The sequence below is a fragment of the Cyclopterus lumpus genome, chromosome 17 (assembly GCF_009769545.1).
Source record: "Cyclopterus lumpus isolate fCycLum1 chromosome 17, fCycLum1.pri, whole genome shotgun sequence".
Lineage (NCBI taxonomy): Eukaryota > Metazoa > Chordata > Actinopteri > Perciformes > Cyclopteridae > Cyclopterus > Cyclopterus lumpus.
In genome coordinates this window covers 21300274-21323301 of record NC_046982.1, presented here as the reverse complement: position 1 = coordinate 21323301, position 23028 = coordinate 21300274, and the positions used below count along the sequence as shown (strand labels likewise).

Genomic DNA, 23028 nt, shown 5'->3' with positions numbered 1-23028 from the left:
TCAAATCATTTAATAAAGGACCATATTCACACCGGCTAATAATTAAAATTAAAACAGAAACTCGATTTATTTTTTTTGTCTTTCGTTGTCGAACTGCAAAGAAAAGAAATTGGACATAAAAAGGAATTTATAAAAATGCAAATAAACTGTAGACATTAACTAATAATTAATCAATATTATATTTCGTCTTTTTATTGTATATGTAATACGTGCCCACAACAAGAAAACAATAATGCTAATTATAAAAAAAATAAAGGACAGACACTATCTTTAGAAACCATCTTTTTATTCCCCATAACAAGAAATAACCTTTACTTTTGCATACATTATATTCATCATCCATCCTCTTTCAAATCTAGCATTTAACCATGTGTTTATTCATACGCCGTATACGATACAAATACTTTATATAACTACAAAGTGTAATTGGACCACAGCTGCAGACGAGAGTGAGCTGTATTTAAAACTGATCGCTTTACTTTATATCTGTTAACGTTTTACAGACCTGGAGTGACGTCTCATCTTCAGCATGTTTCAGCAGCTTTAGTCCCGCCTCTAACAGTTTCAGTTGTATTTAACTTCAGGGCAGCATCATTGCAGCTATTCATTTATTAGCATCCTTTGTTCCCTCATTATCGCTCTCTAAAAAAAAATACTTCTTTAATTATTATGACTTATTCTGAGGGGAAAATACATAGAAAAATTGTTTGTACAGTCAAATCGCTTCAAATCAACAGGCCGAGAAAAGAAAGAAGAAAAGAGCTTCACTGTCCTTCATTTCCCCAATCCCTCTGCCTCTCCTTCTCCTTCTCGCACTCCTTCTCTCTCTCGCGCCTCATGGTCGCCTTGGCGACGGCCTCGTCGAAGCACATGCTGAGCGGACTGTTTCCGCTCGCGTCCCCGGTGGCGTCTTCCTCCCCGTCCCTCCTCCTCCTCCTCGTCTCCCCTCCCCTGAGCGTCGGCCTCTCCTTCCTCCCCTTGCCCTCGTCTTCGCCCTCGAGGACCTTCTCGTGCTCCGTCGGGACCCTCGCCGCGATTTCCCCCACGCCGCCATCTTGTTCCTCTCCGGGCCGCCGCCGGTGCTGCTGCTGCTGTCGGAGGGTCATGGCGGTGATTTTGCAGTGCTGCGGCTTCGGAGGCACGACCGGCACCGCCTTCACCTGGTACACCCTCGGGTGTTTGGAGGTGACCACTCTCCCCCCGACTCCTCCCCGGCCGGCGTCGCTTCCCTCGCCCGTCCACTTCCTCGCCTCTTTCGGTTGCTCGGCTACGCTCGGCCGCTCGTCGCCGCCTTCTCCTCTGTCGGGACGCTTCCCTCGAAGCGGCTCTTCCAGTTCACTTGTCTTTGGTGAGCTCGCCTCCTTTTCCTCAAACCCTCGCTGCGTCTCCGGCTCCGTGCACTTGTCCTCGGTCCTCGTTTCCTCCGCTACCTCGACTCTGACTCCTGCCTCGTTTCCTTCGTCGACTTCCGACGTCTCCTCTCCTGAAACCTTTGCCGCCGGCACTTCCTCTTCTCCGACTCCGACCCCTTCGACCGCGTCCCCCTCCCCGGCAACACTTGCATCCTTCTCCTCGACCGGCTTCCTTTCCTCAACCTCGTTCTCTTCACACGTGACATCCTCAAGTTCAACACAAGTTCCCCCTGCGGTCCTACACACTGCTCCGTCCTGCTCTTGGTCTCCTCCCCCTTCCTCGGGGGGTTCTCCCCACATGTTACCCTCACTTCCTTTCCTCTCTAGCACCAGTTCTTGACATGCGTCCTCTACCTCTTCGTTTACCTCGCTGTCCCCTCCCTCCTCGCGGCCTCTGTCCTTCGTTGCCCCGACAGAAGAGTCTCCCAACTCCTCCACAGAAATGTCCCCGGTGTTCGCACAAGGAACTTCACCACATGTTGGACGATCACTGCGATGACCGTCCAACATGTCCAACGCCGCCGCCGTCTCCGTCGCCATGTCCTCGTCCTCCTCGTCCTCGTCTTCCTCCTCCTCCACCTTCAGGTCGGCCTCAGCGCTCGGTTCCTCCGGAGGGAGAGGTGGTTCTTTGTCACTTTGAGAGTCTTCCTCGACGTCTTCCTCGACGTCTTCCTCGACGTCTTCCTCGACGTCTTCGTCCGACACTTCGCTGCAGATGAAAGACGGATAGATATATTTGAGACGAGAAATATCTTGCTTTGGAAAAATGGTTTGTACTGTTTGTCAAATTTAGTTTCAGCGTCGTATTTTGACGATTTTACATTGGATACGAACTTGGATAATCTAAACATGTATTGAAATATTTGCATACTTTGTTACATACAAATAGTCTTGCATTGTTCATTTTTTTATATTTTTATTTATATATATTATTTTTTTTTAATTTATTTTAATATTATATATTTATTATTATTATTATTATTATTATTATATATATGTTTTATTTTATCACTATTATTATTATTAGCACTATTATTATTATTATTATTTACACAGCCAGCATATGTAGCTCTTTAGCTGCTAAATGATCCGCTGCGTTCTATGTCGAGTTTGAATGTTGGATTTTCTTCGAGGTTGTTCTCCGGGTTCTCCGGGTTCCTCACACAAAGACCTATATGTGACTTTATCAAGCGGCTCCTTTCACATTTCATGTAATTATTTAACCAGCTTCACCTCTGCATGTTGTTTCCCGGTTGGTCTCTTCCAGGGTGATCTTCCTCCTCTTCTCTCAGTCCATCTTCATCTCCTTTCTCGTTCCCTTCTTCCTCCTCCTGGTCGCCGGCTGCTGATTCTTTAAATGCAGAAGACTCGTCCCGTTCACCGGCGTCCGTTTCAAAAGGAGGATTCTGTAAAAAGAAACTGGCAGGAAGGCTTCGAGTGAACATGCTCTCCTCCTCCTCCTCCTCCTCCTCCTCCTCCTCCTCCTCCTCCTCGCTGCTGTACTCGTTGTCATCGCTGTCTTCCACTGCAGCCTCCTCCTCGGAGCACGACTCCTCCGACCCGAAGACGGGGCACGTCATGTACGGCAGGCTGAGGGATTTGGTGTGCCGGTTCTGTGAGTCCACGCTGAGCGGCCTGTGTGGTTTGAACTCAGTCGGGCTCCGGGTGGGAGTGTCGGGGCCCGGGCGCAGCTCCGTCTGCAGCTCCGTCTGCAGCTCCGTCTGCGGCTCCGTCTGCAGCTCCGTCTGCAGCTCCGTCTGCAGCTCCGTCTGCGGCTCCGTCTGCAGCTCCGTCTGCAGCTCCGTCTGCAGCTCCGTCTGCACCTCCGTCTGTGTCTCCGTCTGCAGCTCCGTCTGCGGCTCCGCCTTCAGCTCCGCCTTCAGCTCAGTCTGCGGCTCCGTCTGCAGCTCCGTCTGCGGCTCCGCCTTCAGCTCCGCCTTCAGCTCCGTCTGCAGCTCCGTCTGCGGCTCCGCCTTCAGCTCCGCCTTCAGCTCCGTCTGCGGCTCCGTCTGCGGCTCCGCCTTCAGCTCCGCCTTCAGCTCCGTCTGCGGCTCCGTCTGCAGCTCCGCCTTCAGCTCCGCCTTCAGCTCCGTCTGCGGCTCCGCCTTCAGCTCCGCCTTCAGCTCCGCCTTCAGCTCCGTCTGCGGCTCCGCGGGAGGAGTTTGCTGCATAAATTCGTACTCGTCGTCCGAGTGGCCCGGAGGTTCAACGGAGAACTCGTTCACCTGGACAGGAAGTGGAAACGTTTGATCTCTCGCACCTTTTTTTTGAACCCAGTTCTGCACCGTACAGATCCAACAACACACACCTGATGGGGGGCGCTGCAGTCCATGTGGTCCAGGAATTCAAAGTTGTCCTGAACGTAGCCCGACAGCTCCTGGTCCTCCTCCTCCGCTTCCGTTGAATTGAGGACGTCGGAAGCGTCCAGCGCTCCGGCGTCGCCGCCGCAGCCAACCGGCTTCCTGCCTTCCATGTCTGTGAATGAAAGCATGGGACGACCTTGCGTTCAGTATCAACGTGGTGCAGATGAGCCCGTGTGCGGTTATGGGATGTATTAAAATTACCCATGTATTCATCGGCGTCCTCGACATCTTTATTTTCCTCGGCGTTTGAGGTTGGGCTTTTGGCTCGTTGCTCTCTGGACACGCCTCCACCTTCCACCGCTGGCTCCGGCTTCCACCTACGTTCACCTCTGACCTCCTCCTCCTCCTCCTCCTCCTCCTCCTTCTTTCCTTCCCTTGCTTTCTCCCCACCATCACCCCCGTCCGTCACCTTCCCCCCGTGACCTTTCTCCTCTTCCTCAACCTTTCTGCCGTCTTCGGCCTTCCTTTCCACTCCTCTGCTTTCCCTCCTCCACACCTTGTCTCCTCCCTCCTTGCCCTCCGCCCGGTGGTGGTCTCCTCCTTCGCTCTCCCTGCCCCGCAGGAAGACCCGGTTGCCCCCGCCCCCTTGCAGCACCCCGAGCGCCAGGTTCGAGGTGATGTGCAGGGGCACCGTCACCATGGTGGGCCCCGTGATGTGCATGGCCGCCCGTCGGCCTTTGGCGGAGAGCCCCGGGGATCTGGACTGGAGAGTCTCGCCGTCCGCGAGTCCGAGGCCTTCGGGGTCCAGACACGTGTAGGTGCCCTGGGTCCCCGTACCCCCGCTCACCAGACCCGTCCCCCTGCGGTAGGTCACGGCGTACTCGCTGCCGCCTAATGCGCCGGAGGAGGCCGTGACCTCGGAGGCAGACTGGGGGGAGGGGGTGAGGAGGGGGGACTGGGTGGTGGGGGCAGGACACTGGGGGGCACGTTTGGAACCTGGAATGAAAAAGAGACGTATGAGTTAAATAAATGGATAACATCCGAGACAATTGTTGCTCTGAATAATCCCCTCTAGTGTATATTAATAGAACAAATTATACAGAGCAACAGGGGCATTTTGAGTAATTAAAATGTCCTTTTTAAATGATCGATTAGTCATTTCCTCAACTAAATTCATTGTTAAATCTCCATTGTGATTCAACGATTGCAGAAGTTTCACAGGAATTATGAATAACAAAACCCTAGAAAATATAAACTTTCTCCATGATATGGTGACGTGAAAAAAAAAATATATTTATATATAAATATAAATATATTTATATATAAATATAAATATATTTATATATGTGTATATGTGTATAAATATAAATATATTTATATATATTTATATTTATATATATATATATATATTTATATTTATATATATATATATATATATATATATATATATATATATATATATATATATATATATATATGTATTGATATTTAAAGCACCTTCTTTTGGAAAGGGCGACATGCTGAGGGAGTCCATGCTTCTCGCTGGTCTCAAAGCCGGCCCGTCTTTCTCTGGAACAAAGAATTATTTAGGACACATTGTATTAAAGTAGGGTGAAGGAAAGGAAAGGAAAGGAAGGAAGCAAGGACACAGGAAGTTGTCAGAAGATTCCTCTTTTCCTCGTCGTCATAATTTTCACCTTTCACCAAACAATTTGGTGATAACGTTTAGTTGTGAATAAACTTAATCGATTAGGTCTTAACCCTAATTGGACATAACCAGATCAATGACGATGGAGGATAGGAGCGACGGTAACCCAGGACGACGTGCGGTACCTTTGGATGAGTGCTTGTGTCTCCGCCGCGGGTCGGGGAACCGCCCCGCGATGTTGAAGATGGACATCCACTTCCTGCCTTTGAGAGATCCTTTCCTCCTGAAGAGGGACACAAGTCTCAGTTTCCTTTTTCCTCTCAGATCTAATGACGTAACATTGGCTTAAATCGGTACGTAGCAGCTGATGGCGATTGACCTTTGACCTCTGAGTGAAGACCTTCCTAAATAAAGGAGTCTACTCACTTGTCGGTGCCTTCGATGATTGCGTGGTACGGTCTGATGGCCGGGGGACCGTCTCCCGGACTTATGTGACCGAAGTGGGGGAAAAGAGGAGTGGGAGGGGCCTTGAAAAACCCTTCCTCCTGATTGGCCATCGGTGACGGGGAGGGGAGGGACTTCCTTCTTTCATTGGATTCACCTGAATGCGGCGGAAGTAGGTCAGTGGTCCAGTGTGGCAGAGGTGTGTGTGTCTGTGTGTGTGTGTGTGTGTGTGTGTGTGCGTTACCTTGTTCTGGAAACAGCTGAGGGACGTGTGTGAGGATGAACTCCACCACGATGGACTGAACCCTGACCTCCATGAAGGCCGCCGTGCCGTTGAACCCAGATGTCTCGATGTCCTTTGACCTTAACGTACGGATTAATACATTGGCTGATTGATTGTTATAAACACATATATAATTATTATGTATGACACTGTTAGCACACCTGAGCAGATTGGGGGCCCAGACGATGGCCAGGTTCCTGGAGTGCATGTTGGTCTCTGAGCAATATGAGGCCATTCGGACGAGATGGCGCATCAGGAACTCCAGAGTCCTGGAGGAGGGAAATAAATCAGTTTCTTTCTTTCTTTTCCTTGTCCTGAATAAAAGAGGCCCTGAGGTTGTAGCCCCAGGCTGTAATAATAATAATAATAATAATGCATTTTATTTATAAAGTACCTGTGATGAGGTGGCGGCAGCTCCTTCAGCACATCTCTGATCTTCACCAGCCTCTCCTCCTCCAGCTGGATGGCCACAGCCTCCTGTAACACAGAGGGGACTCCCAATCAATAAGGACAATTGATCACCTTCATTTAAATTAAATTACTGGCAGGTAAGGAGGTATTATATATACCTCCTCATATAAATAATTTAATATATACATTTTTATATAAATAATTTAATGTATACATATATATATGTATATATATTTATATATACATATATAGATTTATTTATATATATATATATATAATTATTTATATATATATATACATTAAATTATTTATATAAAGATTTATATATATATATATACAATTATTTATGAGGTATAATTTTATTTATATATAATTATCTATATAAATAATTTAATGTATATATATGTATATATGTATATATTTATATATATACATATATACGTTTATTTATATATATATGTATATATATATATCAATGTATATATGTATATATATATAAATATATATGTGTATATATATAAATATATATGTGTATATATATAAATATATATGTATATATATATATATAAATAATGTAATATATATATAAATAATGTAATATATTTATATATAAATATAAATAATGTAATATATTTATATATATATAAATAATTTAATGTTTATGTATATATATATATATATATATATATATATATATTTTGTAATATATACATATGGTTAATTTGTACTCACAGCAAACTTGTCGTACAGCTGGTACGTGAGCAGCGGGTTCGGCAGCTCTCTGAAATAAGCTTTGCACAGAGAGCTGACGCAGTGGATGTCCTGCATGTACAGATCCTTGTTCAGGTCCGGACCCCCGTCGCTCTCGAACTCCCCCCTGTTGGCACACACATACACACACACACACACACACACACACACACACACACGCACACGCACACTTTACACCAGCACGATGCACGGGCGCCGTCATAACGATTTCCAGGTTATAGGTTGAGAGGAAACCTCACCTGAGCTTCTGTATGTTGGACGACACCCCCGACAGCCTGTAGATGCCGTCCACGACGCCATGCTTCTCTAGGAACTCACTGCAGCACTGCAGGACCTGAGGAACTGGAGGATTCATGAAGGAAAGCATCAATATCACATCGGGCAACGTGTTCAATACGTTACAGCGCACACGTGCGGTTGTTGTGCGTTTAGTCTCTGCTGCACCTCCACACATTAACACGCAGTTCTGTGGTTCGACGCTGGTTCGACGGTTCGAGGCCAGGACTCGGTTTGTTCCTCATTGAACAGTCAGTTCGGGTTTTGCATCCCTAATTAGCATCATATCATATCAAGTTCGGAGTGTGGAGTCCTGGTTGTGTGAGTCAAACCCTGTCGACTACTAAAGGGGCTCCTGAGAGACGGGCCCCTTTCCCGGGTAGGGGGTCGTACTCATGTGCGTCTCTTTATTTCAATAAACATCATAGATCCGTCGGGAGGTTATCTTTTCACAATTCAAATGGCAAATAAATGAAGGCGGACGGACGCTTCAGTTGCAGCTGTGGAGACGCAAAGGTCAAAGGTCAAGTGAAGACGTGAGGGCGTGTTGAGAAGAGGGATTTGAACATATCGACCCGGTGTGAGCTTTGAGTCTTAAAGAAATAACTGAGCATGCACTTTACAGACGAGTCCTTTTTTCTTTTTTCTTAGCCTCACGAATGCAAAATGAGAAAAAACAAGCTTTTTTTTTTGGACGAGTAACTGTCCAAAAAAAAAGCCGACGGCTGTCGATCCCGTTCGATGACTTTTTAGAGGATGTCCTTCGTGGTTTTTGGAAAAATATTCACAAAAAGAGATCGAGCGAGTTTCTCTTCCCATTCGATTGAATGACGACATCCATCCGTAGCCACACGCACGCACTATTATTTTAATATAATATGTGGTTTCCGATAAGGTTACGTGCACATTTATTGTTATTTTCTCTGTCCATATCTGTGTGTGTGTGTGTGTGTGAAGAAACCGGGTCACTTACCCTCCTGAGAGGAGGCGGTCAGGTGCTCCAGCAGATCACACCCGAACACCTTCTCCTTGTTCCCGATCTTCCTCCGGACTCTCCGCATCTCTTCCTGCGGGCTCGCCGGCTGCGTTTCAACTCGGTTAACGTGCCCGTGGCCTCGTGCACACGTCACGGATCGTTTTCCGTTCCTTTTTGGCCTTCAGCGCATGTTGCCGAGCTTCCTGCGCGGCGGCGTTCACGCGTCAAACCTCGAGCGTTCGGACATGCTTCCCTTCAGCCTGCGAAAAGCACAAATAGCTAAAACGACACCAGCTTCACGTTGCAGGCAAACAAATTGCACAGAATCCTCAGCGTGCATGTGCGTCTCTCCACTTCCTCACCACCCGATGCACTCAAATAAAAGTTGCACTGAAAGGCCACACCCTTGCCTCTCTGTACTTCTGCTATTCGGGGAAGAAGCGAGCCTCTGAACGCGTCACTTTAAATCACACCGTAAGATCTCTGGCTGCCAGTGGACCCCCCACAACCCGCTGTCCTGAACTTCCACTCTCAGCTCAGCGAGGCCCCCCGGTCTGTCCTCCCCCCGTCCGCCATTGCGGCCTCCTTCTTTTTTCTACAGCAGCGGAAGTGGAGCGCTTCTTTACGCCTGAACTTACAAGACTCACACAGACATTCGAACTCTCTCCTCCCCGCTTCCATCTTCCCATCTTCCCGACACCTGCTCTCCTCGGCCTCCCCCCCCACCCCCCCACACCCTCTCCACCGTCCCTCACTTTAGCAAAATAAGTTTTCCGTGTAGAAATGTGAGGAAATTAAATGTTTAAAACAATTTAAAAAAGGCGAGCGCTCCTACCTTCACTCTGCAGCAGCATAGAATGGTGACGCAAGAAACCGCTAAACTTCCCCTGTCGACTTCCTGAGTGTCTCTCCTCCTTCTCTGGTGCTTTCTCTCTCTCTCTCTCTCTGCCTGTGCTGCTGTAGGGAAATGAGTTCAGTGTATCTGTACCACGCATCTATTTCCCTCTGTGTGTGTGTGTGGCAGGTTTCAGAGAAGTGGACGTATTGGACGGGTTCAACTCCTCTTTTCAGGCCCCGTTCCCTTTGACTGAAGCCTCCCAGAGAGGACTGTAAAAGTACCACAAAGTTTAGAAAGTACTCGCACAATCGCCACAAAGTGACACCAAGCGCATCGTAACGTGTCACATATTAAGTATTAAGTCCCACGTGTGTCTAGATATATCCCACTGTTGTGTTTTAGAGACATTCAGGAATAATTAAATATACTTGGGTGTCAGGGTATTGTGCATTATTGTATGGAATTAAATCTGGGATACAAGCGGCCGAAATGAGCTTCCTCCGTAGGGTGGCCGGGCTCAGCCTTAGAGATAGGGTAAGGAGCTCGGACATCAGGGGGGAGCTCGGAGTCGAGTCGCTGCTCCTTCGTGTCCAAAGGAGTCAGCTGAGGTGGTTCATCTAGTCAGGATGCCTCCTGGACGCCTCCCATTAGAGGTTTTCCGGGCACGTCCAACTGGTAGGAGGCCCCGGGGAAGACCGAGGACACGCTGGAGGGATTATATCTCCCGGCTGGCCTTGGAACGCCTCGGGATCCCCCAGAATGAGCTGGAAAGGGTTGCGGGTGAGAGGGAAGCCTGGGTCGGCCTGCTGAACCTGCTGCCACCGCGACCCGACCCCGGATAAGAGGTCATAATGGATGGATGGATGGAATTGAATGTTAATAATATCGTGTAACATGTGATGCTGTAGTTTATGCGTAATAGCCTGGGGTACCGTGTCACTCTGTGGCCTGGGCCTCGATAGAGGTCATGAAGCTAACCCCCTTATTGAATGTTTAGAAATAGCCTCAAGTGGCGTTATTAATGGTTAATAAATTATTTATAAATTATACAGGCATTTGAAGACATTAATAACAGCAACATTTGAATTGTCCAAGTTGTATATATATTTTGTTGTATCCATCTAATAATGCAGATGTAAACATATTGGTTATCCATTAAAACACTTTATATGCTAATAATAATAATAATAAATGGCTTTAAATGTGGCCTTTTGTGAGGGTGAACTCTGGACTTCCGCCGCCGGAAAGAGTGCGCGCGCGTGTTTGAATCTTTACGGTAATACAGGAAGTGACGCATCTCCGGTCACCTCGTTGTGTCTTCCGGTACGTCCCGAAGCAGGGCGGCAGTAACGTTAAAACTAACAAGCCATTTAAAGATAATTACGAAAAGCGTTTCACAACTTGTGTTAATTAAATGTAATTTTTAGTTTTAAAAAAATGAGTCACTATTATGTACGTGACTAAAGGAGGAGGGGTTGACACCGCCCGGGCTAACAACGCGGTGATCATTAACGAGCGCTTCTTTCCTCCCAACCGTCTCCGGAAGAAATTCGCCCCGCAGGACTCCTCCGACCGGCCATTTGTGTACATGCACCCCTGAATAGTGAGCGAAATACAGGCATACACACACATATATATATAATTATATATATTTATTCGTGTGCTTTTGAACAAGAAGCGGAAGTCGGCGCCGACATGGAGAACAGCGGCTTCCAGAGCCAGCTGCTGTCCGTCATGGAGGTCCTGGCCAAGGCGGCCGTGGCGGAGATCCACCGGACTGTGGACGACAGCTGCGCGGTGCTGCGGCTGGAGGTGAGCCAGAGCCGGAGGGACATCGACCTGCTGCGGAGGAAGTGCGAGGGCATGGAGGCCGAGCTGAGGAGGACCCGGAGGAGAGCCAGGAGGAAAGGTGAGCCCCCCCCCCCCCCACACACACACACACGGTGTTCACATGATCCGTAGCTTCCGCTCATGCAATGTCGTGCATTGTTGTTGTTGTTGTTTCCTCCTCAGGGTTTTATCCTCCTGCAGCCGAGAGGTTCTCCCCTTTAGTCAAAGTGGTGCTGAACAGAGGGAGCCGGAGCTCAGGTTGGGATGCCGAGGCTCAAAGTCAACCCCAGCAGGTACGAGTGCTGCAAAATATCATGCATTTAAAAACAATTAATCAATGTGTGGTTGTAAAAATGTTTCCCAGCTCCTTGTTCTGTCTCTAAACTGCTTGTTTGTGTCGGACCAACAGTCACAAATATACATTACGTGCTTTATTAAATTGAACGGACATTTGATGAGCTCGATCCACAATTAATTTTTAACTTTTTCACTTGAAAAATGGACAATTAACTGATGGGTTTTAATATGTGTGTTCACCCAGCTCAATAGAGACTTAATAAAGTTAAATAAAATGGGTATAAAGGTCAATTTAGTGTAGTTAAATATATATTTTAATTATGTCTCAGTACATGTATGTATGTATGTATATATATATAAAAACTTAGATGTAATACCAGCGTAAATGGGGTTTTCCGTTTGTTTGTTTGTTTGTTTGTTTGTTTGTGTTGCAGGTTGCCGACGTGGAGCCGGCTGACGAAGCTGAACACATTCTGATCAAAGAGGAGTTCGCAGACGAGGAGAAACTGAGTGAGTTCGTAACATCTGAGGAGCCGAACTCTACATTGTTTTGCACATTGCACAAAACCAAAAGGAGGTTTTTAATATCATTAACGTTATAATTGATTTGTGTGGTTCCTGTGTTTTCTCTTTAGTCTCCGGAGCCGAGCAGCCGCCGTGTTTCGCCTCCCAGGCCGACGGCTTCGCGGAGCGCTACCTCTCCGCCGAGAGCGCGGCCGACCCCGGGGGCCCTGTTTCCCCGCCGGATGGCTACGCCGCTTTCCCCGGGCGCCGAAACGAGGCGCCCGTCTTTCTCGTGAAGCGCGAGGACGACGAAGAGCCCGACGAGAACGCCGCCCCGGAACTGTTCGCGATGGAGGACGGCGACCGGCCGCCGTGGTCGTCCGACCCGTGCGGGGACGCCGTCGATCCGAGCTTCCCGTGCGCCGAGCATCAGTTCGAGCCGATCCCCTTCGGGTTCCCGTCTCAGAGCGGATCGCATTTGGAGGACGGCGGGCCTCGGATGCACTCGGCGGGGAAATCGCATTCGGCGAGCGCGGCGGCGGCGCGAGCGAAGAGGCGAGCCAGAGCGCTGGGATGCAAGAGGTCGCAGCCGGACGACGGACACGGCGCGTTGTCTCAGATCAACGCCGTGGATGGAGGCCCGATTCCTCAACCGTCACTGCAGCTTCAGTACAGAGACCCGAATGAGGAAAACCCGGCGGCCTCTTCTTTCTGCGGGCACAACCGCGGCGGCGGCGGCGGCTTCGGCCTGGCGAGGAGGATGCGGACGCCCTGGAGGTCCGGCGTGGGCGAGAAGAGGTTCAACTGCACGTTCTGCGACAAAGGCTTCGTGAGGTTCAGCCAGCTCAAGGAGCACCTGAGGAGCCACACGGGGGAGAAACCCTTCAGCTGCCTGCAGTGCGGCCGCAGCTTCACCAAACAGTGCAACCTCATCCGGCACGCGGTGGTGCACAGCGGGGAGAAGCCCTACGAGTGCTCGCTGTGCGGGAAGTGCTTCACGCAGCGCTCCAGCCTCAAGTCGCACCAGAAAACGGCGCACTGAGTTCAAAGGGTTTCTTTTTTTTTTTTTAAAGAACATTTTATACATCCGACTGATTCAATTGTTTGGTTTTTTAACGGTTACATGTTATATTTAATTCAAAGAGACTGGAATCTTAATACTGTGTCATGTAGCTTGTGGTTGCGAAGTTCAACTGCACGCACGTGTACTTTTTTTTTATCTTCCGCTCTCGGCTAGTTTGTCGGTGAAGTCTTCAAACGGTCGACAACGGACACAAACGTGTGAAACTGGAGGGGAAAATACATGAAAACTTTGTAAAACGCAGTAAATTAGTCGGTATATCCCTTTTAAAATGTGTATCTTCTTGTTTTTAAACTGCTTCATGCGAGTTAAACAAACACCTTTTCTTTGGTCATAATAACACTGTTCATATTTTTATTTCTAAAACATTTATTGTGTATTAATATCTTTTGAAAAGCAGTCACCTTAAATTGTAATATATATATATATATATAATTTTATTATAATACATTTATATAAATATTTTTATATATTTATATATATATATATATAATTTATATAAATGTATTATAATAAAATTATATATATATAAATATATATATATATATATAATTTATATAAATGTATTATAATAAAATTATATATATATATATATAATTTTATTATAATACATTTATATAAATTATATAAATATATATATTGTTGTGACATACACATGAGAGGGTTCTCCAGACAGAAAGAAATATGAAGGATACACTAATTAAAGATATTTCATATTGCAATGATCTTATCAGTCCAGTTAATCTAGTTATTGATCAAAAGTGAGAGTTGAACCCCAGTTTGTGCCTCTAAGGTGTGATCAATAAAAAAAGTAATTGCTTGATTTTTTACCATGTTAAAAATCAACATTGTTGTCATCAGACATTGTTGTTGTTTTCCCTTATTTCATATTTTCATACATAATAAAATAAAACACAAGTATTTAAATACAAAACAAGCCAGGAAATGTGTCATCTCTGTTCACAATCCTTTTCAATGATTATCAAATAGTCGCAACTTTAAAAATTACTATTACTAATATATTTTATATTCTCCAGGAGACACGTTTTTTTAAAGAAATAACTTCTAAATAGTTTCGTTATTCATATCAGCCAAAACGTCTCCGTCTGCATTCAACAAACTTTATATACAAAAAAAAAACGCTTTCTCATAAATATCAAATTAGATCCTTTATGCTTTAAAACTACGTCATAAAAGTCACATCGGTTGCATAGAAAAGTTTATTATCGCCTTTCAGCTCCAGCTGAAGGGACGAATATGAATCTGATTAATAACGTTCAGAGACTCGACGGTTAGGAGAGGAGGAAAGGAGAGAAGGTCACACGGAGGAGACGAGAGTTGTTATTATGAGACTTCTGTTCGGGGGAAATAAATGAACTAATAATGACAAGAAAATATAATTTTACATCTACAAGTTGTACCATCTTTTCAGGGAGGGGGGCGGGGCATGAAGGAACATTTACTTTCCATTTAGTACACATAATTAGTGTTTTTAAACACTACTCGGCTATCTATCAAATCTAAATATTACTCATCCAACCGACTCATCTGCTCCTTTTGAGTAACAAAATATTCCGTAAGCCAAAGTCTCTTTTGAAGTTCACCGGTTTCCCTTTGAGACAAAACAGATACAAATTTAATGAAGTGGAAGTTTGTTCCCCAATTTTTTTTTTTAAATATGTGGCATATATATATATATATATATATATATATATATATATTTTACATAGTTGATATATAAATGTACATTCCTGCTTTTGATTGATCTGTGGCTGCGTGTGGTAACTACAGCAGCCCCCTGTGGCCGCGTGTGGTAACTACAGCAGCCCCCTGTGGCCGTGTGTGGTAACTACAGCAGCGCCTGTGGCCATGTGTGGTAACTACAGCAGCCCCCTGTGGCCATGTGTGGTAACTACTGCAGCCCCCTGTGGCCGCGTGTGGTAACTACAGCAGCCCCCTGTGGCCGCGTGTGGTAACTACAGCAGCCCCCTGTGGCCGCGTGTGGTAACTACAGCAGCCCCTGTGGCCCCCTGTGGCCATGTGTGGTAACTACAGCAACATAGGAGCTACTAGTTGCACCACCAGACCAAGTCGTCCTCTAGCGGCTAAATCCCCGAGTGTATTGAAGACAGAAAGTTTTTTTTATTGTTTTGTGAATTCAACTCTTTATTGGGTTAGAAAAATATTGTGTTCTTTTGTCTTTCAGAAGCGACAGTCTTGCTTTAAACAGGTTTCTGTTGCTTCATCTTCATTCTGTGTCAATGGAGCTGGAAGACGTGATTGTTTGGAAAAATAATGTGTGGTGCGTTCAGGTAAACTTCGACATCTGAGTTTTTGAAAGTTGGCTTTCGAGCAGCAACTTTTAAATACTAAATAAATAAATAAAACTTTACGGGGACTTAATTTTTCTTAAACAATAATATTATCTGGATTTGAGGTCCTGAACTGAAACCATCTCCTCTCTGGATTCACTAGTTCTAGTCTTGTTGGTTTTCAGGCACCCAGTTGTTGTTGTTTATTTCATGAATCCCCTCACTTTACCGTCTGAATATCAGCGTCTCAATCAATAAATCAGAAAGGTTTGAGATTCTTTTTGATTTCATACAAACGTTTGTCTCACAAGGAACCCAGAGGGGCCACACACACACACACACACATACACACACACACACACAATTAAAAGAAGAAAAAAATATTACAATATTAAATATAAACAACCGTTTTCAAAACAATAATCTCTTCGCCGAGTGTCCGTCGTGTTGACGAAAGCAGTTTTTTTAATGGAGACTTGTCCTCGCCCACCTGGGTGATAATATCTCTGTAAGGGAGTTTGTTTACCTCCATCGGGTGCGCTTGATTTATGAATCAACATGTGATGCATTCACTTGAAAAGATACTTTTCTAAAATTTTCTTTTTTAACCGTGTCAGTCAGCAGCCTCCATGTCCTCCGTGTGTGTGTGTGTGTGTGTGTGTGTGTGTGTGTGTGTGTGTGTGTGTGTGTGTTACATGGGGCAGGGCTCTGTCCCTCTCTCTCGCTCCTCCTCTTCCTCCAGGATGCTGGAGCAGTCCATCGCCTCTCCACTGTTCCTCTCGATGCTGGGGACCATCGGAGACCGGCTCTCGCCAAGCTCCTCCTCCTCCTCCTCCTCTTGCTCCTCCCCCTTTTCCTCCACCTCCCCCACCTCCCCCCCTCCTTGCTGCCTGCAGTAAGTTGGGATCTCAACCACGACGTATTTCTTCGCCCAGACACTCGGCTCAGCTTTCTGCCGGACGTCATCAGACCGGAAGTTAAGTGCTGAGAGGAAAACAGTGAAGAATCCATTATTACATTATTATACTATATATGTGCAAATAAAAACAACAAATAAGTCAATTTAAAAATGTGAAAATATAAAAACAGAAATGTTGAAATATATATACAAAATATATAGCAGACATTTATTTTCACATTCATGTGTACACTTATTTCTGTATATATTTATTTGGACACTTTAAAAGAAATGTTTTTGTTCCAAATACATTACTCTAGTTCTATTTGTTTATTTTTATGTAATTATCTATTTTCATCCTTTTATTTTTCCTTATTCTTCTAAAACTTAATTAAATGAAAATTAGTTTTTTTATACATCCACGTTAAATAATTTAAATAATTTATCTTTATATATATATACATCTTTTATATACTTAATTACCCCTATATTATACTTTTATTTATTTTACTTTATATTATCACATTTTGATTGTTCTTATTTATTCCTCTTTATACTTCCACATTTAAATTATAAATGTCATTATTTATCTTTATATACTTAAATATTACCCCTATATAATATTTTTATTTATTTTACTTTATATTTCCACATTTTGATTTTTTACTTATTTATTCCTCTTTATACTTCCACATTTAAATTATAATTTCAATTTTGTATCTTTATATACTTAAATATTACCCCTATATTTTTATTTATTTTACTTTATATTTCCACGTTTTTCCTCTTTATACTTCCACATTTAAATTATAAATTAAATTATTTATCTTTATACATCCATCTTTTATATACTTAAATATTACCTCTATATTTTTTATTTATTCCTCTTTTTAACTCCACATTTATTAACTACATCAGCTGCGGTCAAATGTTTAAAACCCAAATAATGTTGCACACGTTTGAAGCTAATAAAAAATAAAACAAGCATAACATTTCATAACGGACAGCTCACCTGGCAGCGTCGCGGCGAGCTGGCCGGAGTTACAGGTAACGGAGCCGACGTTGTTGTTGTTGGCGCCGACGTCGGCGGCGAGGAGGGGGAAGACCTCGGAGCGGGGCAGCTGGGGGGACACCGGCAGAGAGTGACACCGTCTCCCCGGCAGCTGCCGCCAGGAGTAGGACGCCACCTGGCGGGCGCCTCCGGGTCCCGGCGCCTGGTTGCTGAACGCGCTCCCCGGGGGCGAGCGGAGGTCAAACACCAGCGAGAAGACGGACTTGCTGGGCATGTCGAAGAACTTGATCTTGCCCCCGCACAGGTCCTCTCGGGCGGTGAACGGGTTGATCTTGCGGGCTTTGGAGGCTCTCTGCCCGCTGGGGGGGTTGTAGTACGGGTCCTGGACGTTGACCTTCCTCCCCGGTTTGCACGAGAAGATGTCCGACTGGCTGCGGCTCAGCCAGATGTTTCGTCGGGGCCGCGGGGATTTGGGAGGGATTTTATCGTCATGGAAACCCAGAGGGTTCAGCCGCTTGAAGCCCTGGATCTTCTCACCTTGAACCGAGAGACAGAGGCGTTAAGTCTGAAAGTCAAATGTACGAGTTTTTATCCTAAGAGGTGTATATTCTATTTTCTGTGTGAGAAATAGGACTAGAATAAGAGACAGTAAAATAGATCCTCTAATGTCACCACTAGGTGGCAGTACAGGATAAATCCTGTGTAGTTTAAAAACAGAAATCTCCACCTAAGTGAAGTTGGATCTTAATATTCTCATAAACTTTAAAATGGAAAACACGAGGGAGAATTTGAGGGTGACTGAAACGGGCACATTAAAATGGCACGTCTTAAAGATGAAGATAAAGTCTCGGTTTGCAGCGATAGATCTTAAATGACATTATTAAGTTCATATTAGGCACAAAACTAGTAATTATCCTAGTTTAAAAAAGAAAGACGTTTCATCCAAAAACGTTTGGATGAAACGTTACGCAACACAAATATGATGCAGTTTCTTTTTTTGGAGGTGATTTTATCGGGTAAACAGAGCGAGGCGGCAGAGAACCTTCAGGCCTCGTTTCAAGATGCATCACCGACCCGTCGGTCGACTCCCACGCGTCCTCGCTCTCCTCCTCCGATTGAAGAGGAGCCATTTGGCTCTTCTCAAACAAAAACATGCGCCGCCCTCCTGGACGGTCAGACAGGCCGGCGGCGCCATATTTCTACGCCGGACCGAATTAGAAGTGGAGAACCTGGACCCGCGTGGATCGGGTGTCTCACAGCAGGCATCTACAAGTTTATGTCGTCGGCAGAACCAAAAAGACGCCTTTTGAAGTGCGATACAGTTAAACGTCGGAACAGATTTCTACTGAATCGCTTTACGGGAGCGTGCAAAGAACAAGGGATCCAAGATGGAGGATCAAAAGGGCATTTTAGTGCAGGAGGTGAAGTCTGGCTTGAGGGTTTGGCTCGAGGAGGAAGACGCGGCGTGAACGGGTCTCTTACCTTTGGAGGCCGTCTTCTTGTCGTTGTCGCCGCCCAGTTGGTCGCACTCGTGCTCCATCTCGTCGGCTTTGAGGCCCGCGAGAATCCCCTCGAAGTGCCTGACGATGTCCGGGAAGGAAGGACGGAGTTTAGGGTCCATCTGGAGGAAGAGGAAGAGGAAGAAGAAAAGAAAACGTGAGATGTATGGAGACACAGGAACATGCGCCGCCTCCCATTCAAAAAGGTGCTCCACGTAACATTAATACTGTGCAAAAGAAGTTGCATGTTATTTTACTTTACATATATTACTATATTGATTTATGGCACATAGGGAGATTGTTTTACGGCTTTTTATTGAAAACATCCTGTTTTTTTTTTTTTTTTTTAAATGGCACGTTTTGGTATATGGAGGAAAAGAAAACAACAAGACGGGGGGGACAACAATGTGGCTCAAGATAAACAGCCAATTAATTAAAAAGAAAATGAATGAATTACACTGGATGGAGGATAAGGGAGGAAAAAGGGGGATGATTAAGAGTGAGACAACAGACGAGGATGAGAGGAGATGGAGGGAGCTGATACGGGATCAATCAGCAGGGAGCTCCCTCATCCTCTGTGGCTGCTAATTAAAAACATTTAAAAAAAATATATACATACACAATAATATAATATAAATAAAAATACAGTCCAGTGATCGTGATGCGAGCAAAACTAAACGAGGAGGAAAACATGTTTGATTTACTTAATGTTCCTCCTCAACTCAATAGTTACTTTATTTTAACATGACTGTTGAGAAAAGTCTGCCTAGCAACAGATCCAGCTTTTAATGAACAGTAAGCCCCTCCCCCCCTCCCCGGATGGTGAACTAAATCAGATTACTCAGATAATCAGATTGCCCCTCTTTTACAAAAACGGGGAATAATAGTTACTTAAGAAATAAAAAATAGGTTGCGATCGAGCGAGAGAGAGAGAGAGAGAGAGAGAGAGAGAGAGAGAGAGAGAGAGAGAGCGGGCGAGTCGGACTCACGTTGCAGCAGTTGAAGGCGAGCTGGAGGAAGTCGTGCGGACAGTCTCCGACCATGTGCTGGAACGTGTGGTAGTCCAGGCCGAAGTTCTGCGACAGAGAGATTAATCAATATATAATAACGTGTGTGTGTATATATATATATATATATATATATATATATATATATATATATATATATATATATATATATATACACACACACATAAGTCGGCGCTCCATCAGATGTTTGACAGACTGCAACTCTTCTGCCAAAAAACCAGCTTCATGTCAAACTAATCCCTCGGACCCCCCCCCCCCCCCCTCCCCCCTGCAAAAATAGCTGCAGTTGGCTTGAGCCCAAACGACTGAATACCAATAATTGAGTTGATTATATAATAAAGAAAAACACACATATTCATATTATATTCTGCCCAAAAAAACAAAGTAATGATCCTAAATCCTACAGACTGGCCTCTTTTTCTTTCTTTTTTTTAATCTGCCTCTTATACAATATTTGTTTTGTATATAAAATGTCTAAATGTGTAGCGGAGCGCTCACCTCGGTGCGGGGCAGGAAGTCGGGGTCGGCCTGGACCCTCGCGATGGTCTCACACAGGATGATACCGTAGGAGAACACGTCGGTCTGGAAGCACAGAGACAAACTCCAGAGATGCTCTTGTCGTGTAAAACATGTAAAACACGTGTGATATAACTATAATGTAAATACACAATTTCACAGGAATTCCAAGATCAATGAAAACTGAGCGTCTTCGTCCTGTGTCGTTATTTTTCTCTGCATCAAATTAGTGATTTGCTTTGATCTATATTCTATTTTCTTTGCTGGTTATTATGATCCATTGAAAAAATTAAAAAAATGTAATAAAAAAAAAGAAGAAAGAAATATATATTATATATATATATATATATATATATAATAAATATACATATAATAAATATATATATACACAAAATAAATATATTATATATATATAATAAATATAAATATATACACAGATTACAGCAGAAGAATAAGAAGTGAAAAAAATATATATATAAGTGTGTATAAGAGGTAATACTCAATAAGAGGGAGGTAAAACATAGTAAACAGAAATACTCAATAGGCAGTTATTTCCACATCATCTCAGTTAGTACCACTACTTGAGGTTAGAGGTCAAAGTTCGGGTCTCTAACCTTCTCGTCGTAGGATTCATTTCTCAGGACCTCTGGAGCCATCCAGAAAGGAGAGCCAACCACCGACAGCTTCTCTACTTCGGCTCTACACACACACACACACACACACACACACACACACACACACACACACACACACACACACACACACACACACACACACACACACACACACACACACACACACACACACACACACACACACACACACACACACACACACACACACACACACACACACACACACACACACACACACACACACACACACACACACACACACACACACACACACACACACACACACACACACACACACACACACACACACACACACACACACACACACACACACACACACACACACACACACACACACACACACACACACACACACACACACACACACGTATAATAATTATAACGAGGAAGCGATTCGTGCCGGAAAATTCAAGAAACTTCAGGAGGCTGTGAGGTGACTCCTGAACTCGGTGTTCCCGTGTAATAACCCCCCCATGGCGGCAGAGCAGAAGGAATGTCGATGTGCTGAGGGCGTTTGTGGGAGCGTGTGTGTGAAGTCACTTCTTTAATATGTCTCTGTGACATTGATATGAACAACCCGCGAGATAAAAGAAGCCAAAGGGAGCCCGCTGCCCCCCCCGGCTGCTCCGCTCACAGTGTGATTCAGGAGCATCGGATTCAGATACGGTGAAGTCATCTCAACCAGGACCTTCTCTGGGAAGCCCCGCCCCCTCACTCAATACACTGGATCGACGGACTCACAGTTCGACCAGTCACGTTACAGCTCACATCAAAGTGTGTATAGAAATCCCTTTTTTAAATCAGCATTGATTTGATCCCATCAGCACATGGATTATTCACTTATAGCCCCAAAGAAAAGAGTTGCGTGACCTTTGACCTCCACATTTCAAATCAGCTCATCCCGACGTCAAATTCCCGAGAACGGACCGACAACCCGAAATGATAGGTGTGAATACACACTGTGTGCATTATTCATACACGTTCGGATACCCACATACGCACACACACACACACACACAGAGGAAAGATACACAATATTAAATAAATGAGTCGTGTGAACCCTGTTCCTGAAGATGTTTTAGAAAACAGAAAACAACCCCCCCCCCCTCCCTTCATTGTGCTCCTGCAGCATTAAACATTAAAAAAAGCGCCCCCGACCTGATGGTATCCTCCCGTTATCAAAACACTAAAGTTAGGAATGTGATCTGTCCGGCCTGCTGTGAACGCGTTAATAAATAACCCTGAGCCTGGTATGAGGAACACGTTCAAAGTGAGTCTCAAATAGCCGGAACACGACGAACGGAAAGAAACATGCGGCGGACATTTTTTTTTTTTTTATGGCCATTTAAAATAAGTTGCACCAGATGTTAGGCTTTATAGCTCGTCTATGAGAAGATTGAACCCCCGGTGGACAACGAGGGGCGGTGCAGCTTTAACAATTACACGGCCCTCACGGTAAATCATTTAGTTGGGTTGTTTTTGTTGTTTTGTGTGAAGTTTACCGGTTGGCAGATAGTTTATGGGTTTGTGTACGAATACGAATTGAGCCAGTAAAAAACAGACTAGACCATTTTTCACTACACATTCACTGTTATAATATTTAAAAAATTTTAAGTCCTTACTACAAAAGGAAGGCAATAATACTAGAATTCCCATTCTTAGAAATAGATTTATTAAACTTTTATTTGGTCTATCTATTTCATCTTCGTCGATGGTATTTATGTATTGCATTTAGAATTTAATTTCTCTTTTTATTTGCTTACTCGTTACCGTTCCAATCCCAAAATAAAACCCCCACATCCACCTGTGTGAATATACATGAATCTTTATATTGACACCGTTTGGCCCAATGAAAAAGAGGAAAGAGACGGAGAGCTCCTCACTGATTGGTGGGGATCTTCTCCGCGAGGCCGAAGTCTCCCACCACTGCGGTGTAGCCGTTGTCCTCACATTTGATCAGGCAGTTCTGTGGACACACAAAAGGCATTTACATGATGTCATCATGTTTCATTGAGGAAGTTGTGACGCTGAGT

General features: G+C 44.7%; 3 protein-coding genes across 11 annotated transcripts in view; 1 reads left to right on the top strand and 2 right to left on the bottom strand.

The window, feature by feature from the left end:
- Positions 1-269: 269 nt before the first annotated feature.
- si:dkeyp-68b7.12 (rho GTPase-activating protein 30) lies at positions 270-9612 on the bottom strand. Of its 7 annotated transcripts, none has more exons than XM_034554781.1 (15): positions 9360-9612; positions 8522-8784; positions 7512-7614; positions 7234-7378; positions 6485-6567; positions 6252-6359; positions 6052-6170; positions 5790-5964; positions 5549-5646; positions 5213-5284; positions 3977-4711; positions 3721-3887; positions 3566-3637; positions 2646-3517; positions 270-2121 (listed from the first exon to the last, which is right to left on the bottom strand). In XM_034554781.1, exons 2-15 carry the CDS (start codon positions 8607-8609, stop codon positions 765-767), a joined length of 4194 nt encoding a protein of 1397 aa, XP_034410672.1. In that variant the 5' UTR covers positions 8610-8784; positions 9360-9612; the 3' UTR covers positions 270-764. The 7 variants fall into 7 exon arrangements, with proteins under 7 accessions (XP_034410672.1, XP_034410675.1, XP_034410673.1 ...); XM_034554784.1 differs by having other exon boundaries at positions 2646-3469; XM_034554782.1 differs by having other exon boundaries at positions 2646-3163; positions 3236-3637; positions 9360-9611.
- A 1063-nt stretch (positions 9613-10675) lies between these two features.
- si:ch211-155e24.3 (uncharacterized protein LOC100150696 homolog) lies at positions 10676-13481 on the top strand. Of its 2 annotated transcripts, none has more exons than XM_034554845.1 (5): positions 10676-10946; positions 11038-11271; positions 11376-11485; positions 11924-11999; positions 12125-13481. In XM_034554845.1, the coding sequence occupies exons 2-5, from the start codon at positions 11058-11060 to the stop codon at positions 13033-13035; spliced, it is 1311 nt and encodes a 436-aa protein (XP_034410736.1). In that variant the 5' UTR covers positions 10676-10946; positions 11038-11057; the 3' UTR covers positions 13036-13481. The 2 variants fall into 2 exon arrangements, with proteins under 2 accessions (XP_034410736.1, XP_034410735.1); XM_034554844.1 differs by having other exon boundaries at positions 10676-10965.
- Positions 11388-23028, bottom strand: part of LOC117746039 (dual specificity testis-specific protein kinase 2-like) — a 24972-nt gene continuing 13331 nt past the window's right edge. The window contains exons 8-15 of one of the 2 annotated variants that reach the window (XM_034554813.1): positions 22879-22961; positions 20954-21038; positions 20322-20405; positions 19785-19871; positions 18779-18917; positions 17297-17833; positions 16082-16370; positions 11388-11494 (exon numbers count right to left, since the gene is read on the bottom strand). In XM_034554813.1, coding sequence (XP_034410704.1) covers positions 11473-11494; positions 16082-16370; positions 17297-17833; positions 18779-18917; positions 19785-19871; positions 20322-20405; positions 20954-21038; positions 22879-22961 — 1326 coding nt within the window. In that variant the 3' untranslated portion in view covers positions 11388-11472. Of the gene's footprint in view, positions 11495-15828; positions 16371-17296; positions 17834-18778; positions 18918-19784; positions 19872-20321; positions 20406-20953; positions 21039-22878; positions 22962-23028 lie in introns of those variants that run through there. The other variant, XM_034554814.1, reaches the window with a different exon arrangement.

Bases quoted from the DNA above. Each gene is read 5' to 3' on its own strand.
- si:ch211-155e24.3 (XM_034554845.1), top strand. From the start codon at position 11,058: ATGGAGAACAGCGGCTTCCAGAGCCAGCTGCTGTCCGTCATGGAGGTC. The intron at 11,272-11,375 runs GTGAGCCCCCCC...TTTCCTCCTCAG, and splicing joins GAGGAGAGCCAGGAGGAAAG to GGTTTTATCCTCCTGCAGCC. The intron at 12,000-12,124 runs GTGAGTTCGTAA...TTTTCTCTTTAG, and splicing joins CGCAGACGAGGAGAAACTGA to TCTCCGGAGCCGAGCAGCCG.
- si:dkeyp-68b7.12 (XM_034554777.1), bottom strand. From the start codon at position 8,609: ATGCGGAGAGTCCGGAGGAAGATCGGGAACAAGGAGAAGGTGTTCGGG. The intron at 6,360-6,484 runs GTACTTTATAAA...TCCCTCCTCCAG, and splicing joins CTGCCGCCACCTCATCACAG to GACTCTGGAGTTCCTGATGC. The intron at 4,712-5,212 runs GTGCTTTAAATA...TTTTCATTCCAG, and splicing joins GTCGCCCTTTCCAAAAGAAG to GTTCCAAACGTGCCCCCCAG.